Source organism: Embiotoca jacksoni, unplaced genomic scaffold (genome assembly GCF_022577435.1).
Source record: "Embiotoca jacksoni isolate LCO1_2020_lvr unplaced genomic scaffold, fEmbJac1.0.p SCAF_13, whole genome shotgun sequence".
In the NCBI taxonomy this organism is placed as follows: Eukaryota; Metazoa; Chordata; class Actinopteri; family Embiotocidae; genus Embiotoca; species Embiotoca jacksoni.
This window is the reverse complement of record NW_027185263.1, coordinates 13,863,360-13,879,015: the sequence shown is the minus strand read 5'-3', so window position 1 is coordinate 13,879,015 and position 15,656 is coordinate 13,863,360. Positions and strand designations below refer to the sequence as shown.

Below are 15,656 nucleotides of genomic sequence, written 5' to 3'. Positions count from 1 at the left end.
AAAAAAATAATTAAAAAAAAAATTAAATCACACTTCTGACGTGGAGTTCTGTCAACATTGCATTTCATTTTTCCTCCATACATGTACATTTAACGGTTTTCTGCAGCTAACAGTCCACTGAAGTAGGACCTTACTCACAAGTGCTTCTATTTTGTTTATTTTTGTTTTTTTCTGAGGTATACAATGTGTCATATAGGTATACTGTTTATTAATGGGGACATTTCAATAGAAATATTAGCAACTGTCTTAATCCAGTCATTTTGTTTCTTTGTTTTAACATACAAGCGCATTTAAATTCCACCAAAACACAAAAGAAACAGGAAAATAATCAAATCTTACAAACGATTTAATTAATATTAGACATGTATCATACTCAGCATTGTTTGATAGTACAGTTGCCATTTTAGGACTGTTGAGGGTAGAATTTAAAACTTCACGTGTTTATTAATGAACACAGTTTACCTGCCATGATGAGGGCTCGAGTACAGGTGTATTAATACTACAATTAAAAATGTCTGAGTTCAATTTCATTGCATGAGTTTCGAGGTCTTGGCTTACTGGGACAGACACACTATTTTACATATAAACCTAAGCTTGAGTCTGAATGTTATTTTTTTACCTTGACAACATTTACTCCCCCCCAAAATAATTCTGATTCATGGTCAGTTTACTCAGGAGTTTGCTCAGCTGTCGACATCACTGACCACCTGTTATCATATGACCCAAGTTTTATACAGAGGTCACATGACGGCAGACAGTAAGCTAGCTCCATTTGATGAGACAGACCTTGAGAAAGGTCTTGAAAAACCTTGTTTGTATAGGCTTATTTCTGAGTTTTAAATCAGTGTTTTTATTTAACTATCATATCCACAGTCTTAAAAATATAGGCCTTATCTCGCAGTTAATATTAAGAAAACCTTGGAAGTCTACTTTAATAATAATAATTATATAAAAAAAATAAGTATAAAAAGGTGCACTTTCAGAACTGCTGTTTATTAACTTGTATTTTAGGTTTCCAAAAAGACAAAGTGTACAGTATATACTGATCCGTTTTTACCGCCATGCGGCAGATACACGATCACTTCATAGCTCAAAAAACCTTTCACATTCAGAACATCGAGGAACAAATTTGGCTTCTGTCTAGTTACGGTTTCCTCTCAAACTCGCCTGTGTTGTTGGCAGTAAATGTGGCGTGTCTAACCATTTCCTGGTATCAACACAGAAATTACCAACTGACTTGTGTAGGAGCAGATTACCCAAATGCAGCAAAAACAAAAAGATTTTCACACCACAATCATACCACGGGGTTATATACCCAACAGCTCACACGAAGCCACAAAACCAAGTGTGAAATGATAGAATCTTCACAACCACCTTCAATATACGTATTCATTCTTTTTAATCCTTTCTATTTTTAATAATGTGACACCTTCATGACTGCGATGGCAGTCTGTGCATTGAGGGCTGTGGTGCTACTTAGAAGTAGATCCTTGGAGCGAAAGATACCGCAGTATTCTGTGTAAAGCGGTGACCAAGTATAAATACTTCTCTCGTTAGGTTTGACATTTTCTGCTGAATACAGCGAACTTCCTCTTCTCTTTACTTCTGGGAAATTGGAGTTGAGGTTCCGCTTACTGACCATAACAAAAGCACAAACAAAAAAAAAAACAGAGTTTAAAGTTGCGAGGTTAGCTGTTGTTGAGCAGGAGCTGTGACCAAATTCTCATGACTGATCATGACTAATAAAAAAGTGGTTGTGGGTGAAAGGTGAGACATTACAGTTGGAATTATGCATCACTGCTTAAAATGTGAGGTTTAAAGTGAAATGTATAACGCCATGAAAATGTGTTTGTTTCCAATGCAGGCGTGGAGGAAACGCTGGTTTGTCCTTCGAAGAGGTCGCATGAGCGGGAACCCCGATGTGCTGGAATACTACCAAAGCAAGAACTCCAAAAAGCCAATCCGCACCATTGACTTGAAAGAGTGTGAGGTGGAAATGCTGGACGGGCAGCTGCGGATACAGCGAGACTTCCATGGGAAGCATCTCTTTGTGGTGAAAACGTCATCTCGCATTTTCTACCTGGTGGCCAAAACTGAGGAGGAGATGAACAACTGGATCAGCAGAATCAGTCAAATCTGCCAGTTTGGGAGCCTGGAGGATGCAGGTAAACACATCTGATTCTTTTCTTTTCTGTTTGAACTGTGGCCGTGTTGAAGCTACACCTGGAAAGAGTTTTAGTTCCAAAATACACCTGTCTGATTGAAAAGCACAGCGTTATAGTGGATTGCACCCCAGTGGTAAAAAAGAAAGTGGTGTTACTTTTCCCAACACAGGAAGTGGCCAACTGAAAAGCAAACTTTATAACGTTAGATCAAACTGGTTATTCAACATCCTTGGTTAGTTAGGTCTCAAAACTGAAGCAGTGTGTTGGAGCCAAACAGACTCCATATGCCACCTTCCCACCTTGTGTATAACACTTATGGTTTTGAGTCAGAGCCTATTTTATGTATCTTTATTTGTTATTGAATGTTCCAAAAATACATGTTTTATTGCAAATAAATTTGATTTCTACCCAACATTAAGGCGCATTTAATTTGGTTGTTTTATTCCTAAAAGGTACCAAGGAAAAAGGCTTGCTGGGAAACGGCAATTTGTTTGTCCTGCGACTTTGCTCCTTCTCATTTTATGATAATTTCTGTTGAAATTGTCACGTCAGCGGTTCAGCCGGTTAAGCTAAAAGTGTTTGTATGTGTGTGCGCACGACCGTGCGATTGTATTTAGGGTACTTAAGGTTCGGGGTTACGCACAAGAAAAACATTTGCACCGGGGTCAACTACAATAATGTTACACTGTCGCCTCAAACATAAAGTTGCAGTTTACTGATGATTTAAAATGATTTTTTTTTGTGTTCAAATCCTCAAGTTTCCAATTATAACTTGCAGAAAACATGTCCAAAGTGCAGTTTTAACTTTGAAACTATAAATATGCAGTACCCACAGTTACTGAAAACTCAAGACGGGCACACTTTGTTCACATAAGTACCACAAGGACACCAGTTTCTGCCAAATTCTTTGAAAACCTATGCACAAAACTTCATTACAAAACAAAGCAAACAATATTTAGCTTTATTTTCAGTGAAGTGGAATGACGTAAACGGCAATCCATTCGAATGGTTAGTGCTTCTGATGGATTTTAAAAAACATTGGATAAGCTGAAAAAGTCAAAAAAATGTTTTAACATGGCATGCTGGCTACAAAGCTGCAGTCCTTTCAGCTTCGACAAACTCGGCTGATAAATTTATCTCGAACTGAGCTCCTAAACCCACACACCGTCACATGTCATCAAATGGTGTTAACCACCATTTGATGACGATAATATTTGGTCTTCTTTCACAGAAGCAGCAGCAACAACAACAAGAAAATGTTGCCCTATTTAAAAAAAAATTGTTAGCACAGGTTTGTTTCACACAACTGTGGAATGGAAATAAATTCTGATGAATGCTGCAGCCATGCTTTGTGCATTAATGACTGGAGAACAAACTGTGGCCCCACATCTTATCAGGAAACTGAGTGTTGTCTGTGGACAGACGATGTTCCTCACACTTAAAAATGTTACGTGCTAGTTGTCACACAGACTAATGCTGCTGCTGTATAAGATGTATCAGATAACAGCAGATCAACAGGGAGCTGTGGACTTAACATCACAGTCAAACCAGCAGATAAATAGTGACATTTTTGTATCACGTCCATGTTTTGGGGTTCAATTACATTTATATTTGGATATCATCAAGCCCTACTTTTTATTGCCTTTAATTTCTATGTTCAGAATCTATCACTATAATCTACTGCCAGGGTGATGCTGTTTTGATCTTTGCTTCAGTGTTTCTTCAAATGAAAGCATAATGGATATTTTGTGAGGCTTGCGTCTGTTAGAGCACTGTCATCTGCATGAAGGAGATAAAGTAACGGCACAGAGATATGCTGCCCTGGACGCTGCCGTAAACTGTGCACGCTCAAAAAAAACGCTTCAATCCAGGGTTTTATAGCCGCAGTAAATCCTGCCTCGATCTCAGGACTTCTGTGAAACAGTACCTCATAAGTTTTGTAAAGGCATTTAAAAGGTTGTTCTGCACCCACAAGAGATCATAAACATCTATGAAAGGTTGCAAATATTTCATGAGAAGACGCAGAGTTCTTTGGATATTTTTTTAACACATGCCTCTGCAGGGACGGCCTTGATTCGGTGGCCTTGAGTGAAATGGAATGAGACAAATTTCTGTACGAGGGCCAAACTGACTCAAAGAAAGAGAGAACATATAAACAAAAGAGGGAACAGGGCTCACGTGTGTCTACTTTAAACGTGCATGAAAAAACTCAACCCGCTCCATTTACAATATATGTAAAGTGAGTACAGGCTGGAGGAATAGGTGTGTTTGTCTGTAGTGTGGACGCTCTAAGTTACCTTTGGTGTCTGCATTGCAGTTTTCTTGTCACTCCTTAATGGTTTCAACATTTCACAAACGACTTTCTCTCTGCTTGTTCCCAACAGAGAGCTCAGAAGACGGCTTTCCTCACACTCCCACCTCCCTTCAGCTGTCACCTGACAGCTCTGACCGAGCGTCTGTAGCAAGCCAACCAGATTCCAGTCATCCACTGGACTACCTCTTTCTCTCACAGTGTGAGACGGGGATTGCAAGTCGGTACGTACAATCTGTGAAACCTTTGACACAAGTCGGGGTGATAACAACAGTTTATGTTTAACAAATAGCAATGTTTTCATTTTTTTTTCCATATCTGTAGACATGACAGCTTTTCAAACTCGGAGATCTCTCTGGAGCAGAGGTTATCAGACGATGTGGTGAAGGACATCTGCACTGATTCCTCTGCATCCTCCATCTCCCATCCCAGTCCCAGTCCGTCTCTTTTCCCCCATGGAAGGTTGACCAACCCTCCCTTCAGCGCTCCGTGCATCTCCATAGCTCTGCCGTCATCCTCCTCCTCTCCACTACGTCCCTGTGCCACAAGTGTTTTCCAGTTTGACAAACCGTATACGTCGTCATTCGAGGCGGCGGGCGACAGGCTAACACCTCCTCCACTGCCACCCAAGCCTAATCACCTGTCAGAGCAGCTGAACGATGAAGGAGCTCACAGGCCGAGGGCAATGAGTGCGCGGCATTTCTCAAGCAACGCTGCATTATTTTCCCGGAGGACCTCTTTGTCGTGCTTGGACCATTTCAGAATAGGTAAATCCGAAATATGAAACCATCCCATTGCATAGTAGGCAGCGGGAGCTGATGTAGCTGCAAATGATGCAAAATGAAACCTTGTGCTATTATGATAAAGATGAATATGGATTGATATCTAAGACAGCTGACTGTAATAGTTCAGAAAGTAAACTAATGTCATTTTACAATAATCCAATCTTTTCTTCTTTCTTTTTTTTTAGGAAATGCTGACAGCAGATTGATGAGGAGCAGGAGGCAAAGTATTAATTTGGTAAGAGGATCATCAGCTGCAGAAAACAAAAACATTTAAATTTTGACATTTTTCCTTCCTGTCCAGGGCCTCTACGGAAGCTTGAACCATTTGTGGGTTAGCTTAGCTTAGTTTAGCACAAAACCTAGAAACAGGGGTAAACTGCTCGCCTGGCATTATCCAAATGTAATCAAATCTGCCAACCTGCACATTTAAAGTTCACTAATTAACATGACATATCTTTTTGTCAATATAAAGATAGATCTAGCTGTACTAGAATGACCTACATGGGGTGCACTTGTCTGACTTTGTGATGCTTTGTCTTTCGGCAGCCTTGTTTAAATACCACACAAGTTCAAAGCTACCAGGATGAGTCATATGTCCCCATGGCTTCCCCTTCTCCTTCGGTTACCACTGTCGAATGTGATGGTTACATCCCCATGAGCCCCAGGACATTCAGCTTCCTCACTACCAGCTGCAGCGTGGAGTCCTCCTCGTCTCTCAACTCGCTAGTGTGTCAACCTGGAGATCTCGCACCACCTCCAATTCACCGGCACCTCAAACCTCGCTTGAGGAGAGGTGAGAGTCGTTGCCAGGCCTGACTGGCTCACGTTAAATGTTCAGCATTGTGGGAGATTGAAAATGATGATGATTTTGATCCATATGCTCCCACACTGTCACATTGCTAATTCATGGGCTACTGACAGTGCAGGTTTCATGTAGAGGTCTCCTCTGAACTGGCCTTTTCGTGCCACGTCACAGAGTTACAACCAATCCAATACCTTTGTCCTTTCCTGGTCCACAGCTCGGCCCCCACCTCTTGACTTGAGAGGCCTTTCTACGATCACAGAATGTCCTACTCATCTTCCTTTGAGCAGAGCATTGACCGAGTCATGGTGAGAAGAAAGTCTCTTAATCCAAACACCATCTTTGTGTTTTGACCACATGGATTTGAGCTGAATTCACATTAGTGAAATTATTTTTTACCTCTGAATTTTCTGTATTTTTCTATTGAAAAATTTTAAATATAGACTTTTGGCTCTGTGCCTACCATAAATAACTCAAATGTATATTTTATCAATTGTTTATTTTAGCATTAATAACCGAGATTTAGATATTTAGAAGTGATAGCAGTTTCAGGTTATGTGCTTTGTTATGAAACTTCCCTTTTATATACTATTAGATCCAATTAAATCTCAGCTTTTACCTTTACATTCAGAGGTAAATCAAATTGTAACTTCGGTTTTAAATATACTTCTCAAATATTTTTCTGTCGTGTTTTTTTTTATTTTCTATTTCTTTGCTTAGAGTTTCAAGGTTGCTTGATGATCTGACTTAAATTCTTAATATTTGTTTTACTTATGGTTTAATGGCAGCTTTTTGGTGAAATGTCCACCTCTTGAAAGGAGAGTGGAGAACGGGGACATATCAAGAGATGAAGTCACAAGCTGCTCTTCAATGGTAACCTTTCTATTCAGTGAAATTCTTTTTTTTCAAACATTGCAGTGTATAGTGTTTAGCCTGTCACTCAAACATGTAATTTTAATAATATTATTATTTTTATTGGTATTAGAGACTAATAGAAGCCTATCCTTAACTTTATTTTTCTGTGTTTAATTGAATGTACCATAAATATGTTGTGAGGCGTCACCTGATGTCACTGAAGTGGCATCAAAAGAAGCTGAATTTAATTTTCTCATCCTTAGTTAAGACTTTGACATTATTGATAATAGTTGATCATTGAAAGAAGCTCTAAAGATGTGTGGCTCATTAAATCAGCTCTCCTTTTCACCCCAGCTTTGTCATGTAACTTGTATCAACATTAATCTTTCACTTACCAACTGGTTCTAAATAATTTTTTTAAATATGTAATCTGTTGGATAATGTGTCATTATATTCTGATGATAGTGTGGTGTTGGCCACATTTGTGTTTGAATTTATCATCTATTCAAGTGTATTAATATCTATAACCTGTGCAGAAATCAGTGAAGTACTGTTGATTTTAACTAGCAGTTTGTAGGCAGCATTATCTGGATATTTTTGGACTTTAGAAGTACAGAACACTTGAAACAAAATCACTCTCTTAGAAATGCAGAACCATTTGTGAGTGTAAAAATGTGCTCAAACCTCAGCTATGAATGTGGGAGTGGAAAGTGACTATTTCTAAAACATTATTCTCAGCTACCTGAAAGTGCACATTTGTAACAAGTTTGATGTCTCAATTTTCCCAGATAAAGCTTCGAGAAAAAGCACATTAGTCATGAACTGTGTCTCTGGGGGGTGGGGGAAGAGAAGTAGATTCTTCTGTATTCTTAAACTCAGTCTCTCTCTTCTATTTAGTGAAGTATTTAATGTAAATGAGAAACCAGTGAAGTGGACGTTTGGCTCAAAACTATATGGTTTACTAATGTACTGATGTATCTCTAGAATTGATTTTTCTCATCTTTTTAACTTACAACAGCAATGTTTCAGCAAGGTCTTCATCTATTTCTTTGTCTGACAGGAATCAAGGCAACAGTTCTCTCCCACCTTTGATGGAGCACTTCAGCCCTGGGCGAGAAACTCAAACCTTGACTATTTGTCACTGGATTTCAATTCTGCATCTCCCTCTCCTGTGCAAAAGGTATGTTTTGATTAGATGAATGACAGATATTAACTGGTTTATCATTTAATTCATGTAGGGGATGCAAAAATTGTGTTATTATATCTGAAGTATTTATTTCCTTTGTGCCCAACACTTGCAATAAGAAATGCATGAGCCAACCATAAGATCCTTAAGATTTGTACAAGATTTGTACAGTCCACTCAGCAGAATCAGGAGTTTAAGTGCATCAGATGAAGCAGAAACTGTTCGAAAAATTTCCAACACTAGATCACTGTCTCCTGACCTCTCCCTCTCTGTGTCAAGCAGAAGCCCTTTCTGTCTGATGAGTACAGAGTGGATTACGTGAAGGTGGATGAGAAGAAGACTCAGGCACTTCTAAACACCAAGATGGAGTGGACAGATGTGCGGCAGTCAAAAACATGACTGGAAAATACATGATGAAGAAAATCAGGAACACTCGGGTTCAAGAAGACCAACAATAAAAACCAGCAGCAAGGCGGCACACATGAATACGACCAAAAACTAAATAAAAGCACTTTGAACAGTAACTGAAATAAAATTACAAGAGTAATTACGCAATTCTTTTGCTTAGAGGAAACACAAAATTGCACTGGTGAAACTAAGTTACGTTTCTGGAGAGCTGAACTGTAAATACTGCCTGATCATGCACTATTCAGTCATTTTTTTTATGTAGCATAAGGTTTTACCAATTTTTGGAAAAGGGCATCATGTTGCTTGATTGTAAAAAAAAAAGTATATATGTATGACAATATAACTGTAAAGAAGTTTTTTTTTTTTTTAATGATAAACATGCTTTTTTTTATTTGTCTCTCCCATTATGTGTCATGAACCTGAATGATCCATCCTGAGTGTTTGTCTTCTTCTAAAAATCCCACGTCTGATTGTATGAGTTCATAAAGGACAAAATTACAAACTGCTGGAATACAATGAACAAAATACCTAAATCTGACTCCATTCACTTCAAATTGGTGTTTGTGAAAATGCAGATTTTACTGATGCAGAGATTTAATAAACTCAGAAGACAGATTTATCTTAGAAAGAGAATATAGCTGGATAACCTTTTGTCATTTTGGTTGCAGACAGCAATGCTTTGGCAGCACTGGAACCTGAACTTTGGTTGAACATCTGTCCAATTATTCCCAACACCATCCAGCTCCATATGAAAAAGACCACACCTCATTCGTGTCCTTTCCTACTGAGAACAAATATTAATACAAGGAACCAAACAGTTTGGATGACGGACGGACGGACAGATAGACAGATAGATAGATTGCTTTGTTTAGAATTAATATATTAATGCAAATAATTCGCCTATATTTTATTTAGTGTGCAAATAATGTGTGTGTATATATATATATATATTTTTTTTATTTTTTTTTGAATACTCTATTATTACGCTAATCGTTACACACATGTTGCGTCACCAATATGCGCCGGAGAGAGTAAGGAAAGGAGATTTGGGAAAATGACCTAAGAAGTCGAGAGAGGAAGTCATCATCCAGCATTTAAAATGCTGTGGATTTTTTGTTTTGTTTTGTTTTGTTTGTTTGCTTGTGATCGTGTGAAGTAAATTCGGCATGCGTGGCTTAATGTCGACACACTAATCCGGTCTGCGTATATTTCCCGTCCGTTCCTGCCGCCGTGCGCTTCAACGTTACCCACCGCTGCTAGCAGCAGCTGCAGCTGCAGCTGCTCGACCGTCGCTTTGCAGCCACAAGCTGCACACGGACACGCCGCTGAGTGCGGTCAACGTCGCAGGCGAGCAACCTTTAGCTGGCTGACGGTAGCCGGGGAAACAAATGAAACGGCGTCTGGGTAAAGCTGCCCCCGAGCCCGAGTCGACCACAAGCCACAGCTGCAGCTCCGTGCGGCCACAATTTGCCTCCTGCTGGTAAGTTTTGTTTACTTCATTACTCGGGTGGCTCCGTTGCGTTATCGCGCTAAAGTTTGCGCGCAGTTTGGCTTTGCGTGGGAAAACTACGGGCTTTCCGAAAGTCCTCTCGTGTGTATCGTCTATTTTCTCTGCAAAGAAACCTTTTTTTTTTTTTTTAAAGTGAAAACGTCAGTGATGTTTTTTTGTTGTTTTTTTTTACTCGACTCCACCGCTGCAGCGCAGCTGTTGATTTATCAGCTGGACCTCTCCATGAGCAACGAGCTCCGGTCATTTAACGGTTTATGTTCACGGATACTAACATCCAGACAGTCATTTGTATGTATAATTGTGGTCATAAAGTGTTATTTTCTTTGTATGTTTTCATTTTTCATTTTTGATCAGTTTAGATATGTTTACTATCAAGTTACATGTACTAGCTGCGTTTAGTTTTGCTGGTCAAAACTACAATGAAGGAGTTGGGAGTTTTGAAATTTTGAGTTTATTTTATCCGTCTGGTCATCAACATATAAACACACACCCAATCTAGAAATGCAACATATACCAAGACGTGTGCAAACAGGGGAAAACAAACAGACCCACGGACCAGGGAATGACGTCAACAAAAAGATTCCTCGGAGATGTCAAAACTTGAATGCTGTCAGCAAAGTTACGGCCTGTTTTCACCTCTCGCTGATAAAACCACCACAAAAATGTGCAAAGTGTTTTCCTCGTCAATGTGGCCGATGTAAAATTGTAAACGATCACTGATTTTGGTCTCAACTCTCTCTATACAGGGCTTGTATCAGATGGAGAAGAAGTTCACTGCAGTCCCCCCCATCAGCTGATTTTTAACCTTCAGCTATTACGCCCTCCGCCTGCCTCATGCTTTTGTAAATGTGTTAGCCATGGCGTCTCAAAAGGTAGATAAGCTACCGAGTGACAGCAAGGAGTCCCCCTCAGCCTCCAAACAACTTTCCCGGTGTGGCTGCGATGACATCACAGAAGAGCTTCAGCCACATTCCATGAACGCGACGGTGAAATCTCAGAAATCTGGACGATTCAGGAGGACCGCGCTGACATTTTTTGGCGTTCGCAAAAGTATCTGTATCTTACCCAGTTTTTTCGGAGGGAGGAGTAAAAACCCGAACAAGTGGTCTTCAAAGAAAGGAGTCGGCAAAAGCAGAACACATGATGGGCTGAGTAAGGTCAGTCATGATGACAATCTGAGAAGCGACTACGCCTCAGCTGGAGACTTTGAGCACCACAGCCAGAGCGACGCCGCTGGAGAGCTGCACAGTGGCTGTCACAACGAATGTAGTCACCCTGCTGCCGAGCAGAAATCACTGACTCTCGGTCGGCAGAGAAAAGGTTTGAGGAGTCTTTTTCACAGTTTTAAGCATCACAGAAACCAGAGAAATGTCGGCTTGGATAAAACTGAAATGACTGCAATATGCTCTCCTCACTGCAAGAAAGCGGTGCCTGTTGTCCAGGACAACACCAAGCAGTATGTCACAGAGTGCCTGGCGTCTGAGCCCGATGTGCCTGATTTTGCAGATGTTATATGTGATATTTCCATTGGTCTTGAATGTAGTGACACAGATGCGATGGCGCCGGAGAAGAGTGCGGAGACAGAAATCCCAAAGTGTGAGCTTGACGATCGGGTGGGTGATGATCAGCTGGAGGAAATAGATATGATGGCCGCAGTGACAACCGAGTCGAGAGGAAACGGCGAGTCTTGTCTGAAACTTCACACGATGTCTGAGCCGGCGATGAAGTCTGAAACACCCGCCGGCTCCTCTGATCAGCTGAACATGATTTTTGGAGACGTGGCGTCATTAAAGAGCTTTGATTCCCTCACCGGCTGTGGGGACATCATTGCAGATCAAGAAGACGACAGCATCACAGAGAGCACAGTTTCTGGAGAGAGGAGCAGAAACGGTGGGAAGAGGGCCTCTTGTTTTCTTACATATCAGGGTGGCGGTGAAGAAATGGCCTCGCCAGAAGACCTGGATGAAACGTGTCTTCAGGATTTCTGGGGAAATAATGGTTCAGAGGAGATCTGTTGCACTTGCAATCAAGACCACACAGACATGACTGGTGAGCTGACAAGTTCTCACAATATGGACTTGCTGAACAGTAGCAGCACACAGCAGGCCAGTGGCATGGACGCCTCTTCAATCGCTGATGTCTTAACTCCTCAGAGTGAGCACCAAGAATCGGTTCCAAACAGTGATGAGGGCTACTACGATTCAACGACCCCGGGGCCGGAGGAAGGGCAAGAAAAAACAGACCGATTAAGGACCGGCAGATTACCCAGGGACAGTTACAGCGGCGATGCCCTCTATGAACTTTTCGCACCTGACGAGAACCTCATCAGTCCACATTATGAAAACAAAGCAAAGCTTCCCAGTTCAAAGCAGTGCGAGTACTTAAATGAGCCGGCTGACGCGTCAGACTCGGCCTTTGTTCCAGAAATGAATCGATTGCAAATAAGTGCCGAGCTGTACGAAGTTCACGATTTTCTAGAGACGCCAAGCGCTTGCAGTAATTCCCCGGAATCGGAACAAAATGCGGTCGGTCGGCAAGACGTGAATAAAAACTGTAATTTTTATTCAAAGCCGCAGACGTCGGTCAACATGACTGATACAAAACAAGATGTCTTTGATGAAAAGGGAAACGTGCTCGCTTCCCCTGAAAAGAGAACAGCAAACGCCGACTGTGAGAAAAGGCAGAGCAGCTTGTCATTCGGAAGCACATCTGACCCCGACTTTGAGACGTTTTGTGAACCCAAAGAGGAGCACCTTGAGGAGAACAAGCCCGTGGCTTTACCGTACAGGAATATCAACTCTCCGCCTCAAGACTGCAACGCTGACGTGGATGATGGACAAACTGTTTGTTTTTCACAAGCGCTCGTGGACTACACCAAACACACTCAAATGCTGAGCAACTTGCACACCAGTGTGGATGATTTGGAGACAAACTCTGCCTTCACTCCCAATATGGAGGCCTTACCCACCATAGTCACGTTCGACGTGGTGGACATGCATAATGAGGGTGAATACGATGAGCAGATTCACATGGAACTGGAGGAGGACATCTCGTCTCCTTACCAGGAATTTGAAGAAAGCTACCTACAGAAAGACGCGTTCGCCGAGTGCGATTATCAAATGTTAGATCTGTATGAAAAGAACCTGATTAGTAACACATGGGCGGTTGCTAGTCTCCCACGGCACTTAGGTCTTACAAGAGCCAGTCAGCCCATGCCTAATCCATTGTCTCTAGACAGGAGAAGTAGGTCTCTGGACACGGAGAGCCTTGAACTGAAGATGCCTGACGCGCACAGAGAGAACAGAGCTGCTATCGTTTCGTGTCCTCAAGCTGAGAAGGACTCTGAGCGAGATCCTTCCCCATATTATAAAAAGAATGTAGTCGTGTCTGCATCAGAGGTTAGAGACAGTAACAGCATTATGGCCTTATCGTGGCAAACAAGGTCAGAAATGGCTTTAAGCCTTCCGCTGACCGATGGGGAAATCACGGAAAGGGTGCAGAGTCTCAGTCAAACCCAAGTGAAACACAAAATATTCTCCAGCTCGTCCAGCGGGGACTTTTCCAACAGTAAATCACAACGTCTTTGCTCTAATGTGTCCGACAGGGTGTCCTGTGATGTGATTTCACAGAGTACGGCGCTTTACAACAGACAGTGTCTCCTTCCTTTGCAGTCAGATTCTTGTTTACCTCATGGCACCTTTGTTTATCCCGGAATGATGGAGGAGGCATCCGATGACGTTGACGACGACAATATCTTCTGTAACGCCGCCACTAACTTGCAATCCTATACTCAGTGCGGTAAAGGCCGACCTGCGGCTAGCAGGGAAAGTGCGTCCCACACTGGGAGTCCTCCGAACGCAGGTGTGTCTCCGGAGGGAATGGCCTCCCTCAGTGAACCGAGAGCTCCCAGGGACGTGGTGGTGGCCTGCAGCAATCTCCCTGAGGCGACCTTTAACTGACAGGCTCTCGGTCGTGCAGTTCGGATCACATGTATAAGTGCCAATGAATGCTTTTATGTTTATCCAAAGGAGGAATTGTTGCTTAGTTTTTATCTGCACAACTGCTTCCTTTTGAAAAGTTGTACACTGTGATTGACAGGAAGTGTAGCTGAGTTTTGAAACGATTCCGAAACGTGGCTTGTGTGACGGAGTGCAACGCTCGAGAGTCCGATTTTTCTGCATTTGCACAGTAGCGGTTGCTCACTTCTCACAGGTTACACAGACGTTAGTCCACTGAAGGTGTTTAAGGGAGTCATTGTATCACTTGCATTGGAAACGCTCACAGGTTCATCTCATTAAGCTGCCGAGTTTTACCAGAATGTTTATAACACACGCCCGTCGCCTCGGTCATCAGGGCTCAGCAGTAATGCCACGCTCTGTTCAGTGTGTATTCATCAGGCTGGTCTCCATTGTACAGACAAACAGCGCTAACCAAGTCTCGCTTACTTTGCCATTTGCCTCTAAACACACGAACGCTTACGCTTTAAATGCCGGCTCATGTTTGTGCTTACAGCTTTCTCACAGCCTCTCTCTGCTCCAGTAGTTTTTATGTTAGCCTGTCATGATGCTCAGATTACGTGTTTGTAAATGTTTTATTGTATTTAACGAATTTCAGGCCAGGTTGGTTCAAGAAAACAACAAACGGAAAACAAGTGGAAAACAACTCCGAGATGGAGGGGGAAAAAAAAAAAAAACTCAATTCATAATATCAAACATGTCTCTTGACGCCTTCATATCTGAAATGCATGAAGCTGTTACTATTTTTTGCCTTCATCTAGAAACATGAAACGGCTCTTCCCCTCAACCCAGAACAGGACGAGCAACATAGGAAAATGTACAGATGGACCGATAGTTCTTGCATCTTAACTTCATCTGACATTTTTATTTACATACTCCAGATAGCTTTGCGAGGCAAAGTTATTTTATCTGCGTAACACATTTCAAACGCACATACACGATGTGTGAAAATGTTCTACGCAGGACATTAAAGAGAAACGGCTTAGAAGCAGTAAAATATCTAAAAAAAAAATAAATAAAAAAAAAATATGGGAGAAGAAACCAAATAGAAGAACGAGTTTACTGTTTCTGGTCTGACAAAATCTGGCTTTTTTGTGTGTGTTTTCTTTCTTTTTTTTGTCCCATTTACCAACATCCTCGCCACCTGTGAAGTTTAATCATTCTTACTAAAATGATGGACTCTGTAATTGCATTATTGTAAGCGTGTGGAATAAACAAGTCGTTTTTTTCTTATTTTAATTGAAATATGTCAAAAGATCAACTGTTATTTTCACCTTGTATGATGTTCTTGTGAATATATTGTTTGTTCGGTCAGAGGTTAAGCTGTCAGATGATGTAGTTTTTTATAGCGTAATGAACAAAAATGTCAAAGAATTTGTATTTATATTCTCAGCTATTTGTACACTGTAACATGCATTCAGAACGGTTATTACAAATTGTCAATATTCTTTTTAATTTGGAATTTGTTTTATCGTTCAAAGTTACATTCGTGTTAAATTTAGGGGATTCCTCTTGAACATCTGTTACTGTTTTGTCAGAGTAGAACACTGCCTTACACAAAAAAAATAAAAACATGACAAGACATCATATTTTTCTATTTTCTTTGTTCTTTCACTTA

The 15,656-nt window shown here is 41.2% G+C and overlaps 2 protein-coding genes across 6 annotated transcripts in view; both read left to right on the top strand.

Annotated features, from left to right (window-relative positions):
* gab3 (GRB2 associated binding protein 3) overlaps window positions 1–9,045 on the top strand; it is a 12,515-nt gene extending 3,470 nt beyond the window's left edge. For all 5 annotated transcript variants that reach the window (XM_069146784.1, XM_069146783.1, XM_069146786.1 and 2 more), the window contains exons 3-11: window positions 1,865–2,165; window positions 4,550–4,700; window positions 4,801–5,243; window positions 5,447–5,496; window positions 5,808–6,054; window positions 6,281–6,371; window positions 6,852–6,936; window positions 7,979–8,098; window positions 8,387–9,045. In XM_069146784.1, the coding sequence (XP_069002885.1) occupies window positions 1,865–2,165; window positions 4,550–4,700; window positions 4,801–5,243; window positions 5,447–5,496; window positions 5,808–6,054; window positions 6,281–6,371; window positions 6,852–6,936; window positions 7,979–8,098; window positions 8,387–8,503 (1,605 nt within the window). In that variant the 3' untranslated portion in view covers window positions 8,504–9,045. The remainder of the gene's footprint in view (window positions 1–1,864; window positions 2,166–4,549; window positions 4,701–4,800; window positions 5,244–5,446; window positions 5,497–5,807; window positions 6,055–6,280; window positions 6,372–6,851; window positions 6,937–7,978; window positions 8,099–8,386) is intronic.
* A 498-nt stretch (window positions 9,046–9,543) lies between these two features.
* Window positions 9,544–15,627, top strand: LOC138196593 (APC membrane recruitment protein 1-like). The gene is made up of 2 exons (XM_069146776.1): window positions 9,544–9,992; window positions 10,769–15,627. The coding sequence occupies exon 2, from the start codon at window positions 10,880–10,882 to the stop codon at window positions 13,979–13,981; it is 3,102 nt and encodes a 1,033-aa protein (XP_069002877.1). The 5' UTR covers window positions 9,544–9,992; window positions 10,769–10,879; the 3' UTR covers window positions 13,982–15,627.
* Window positions 15,628–15,656: the final 29 nt, after the last annotated feature.

Coding starts and splice junctions, on each gene's coding strand:
- LOC138196593 (XM_069146776.1), top strand. CDS start 10,880: ATGGCGTCTCAAAAGGTAGATAAGCTACCGAGTGACAGCAAGGAGTCC.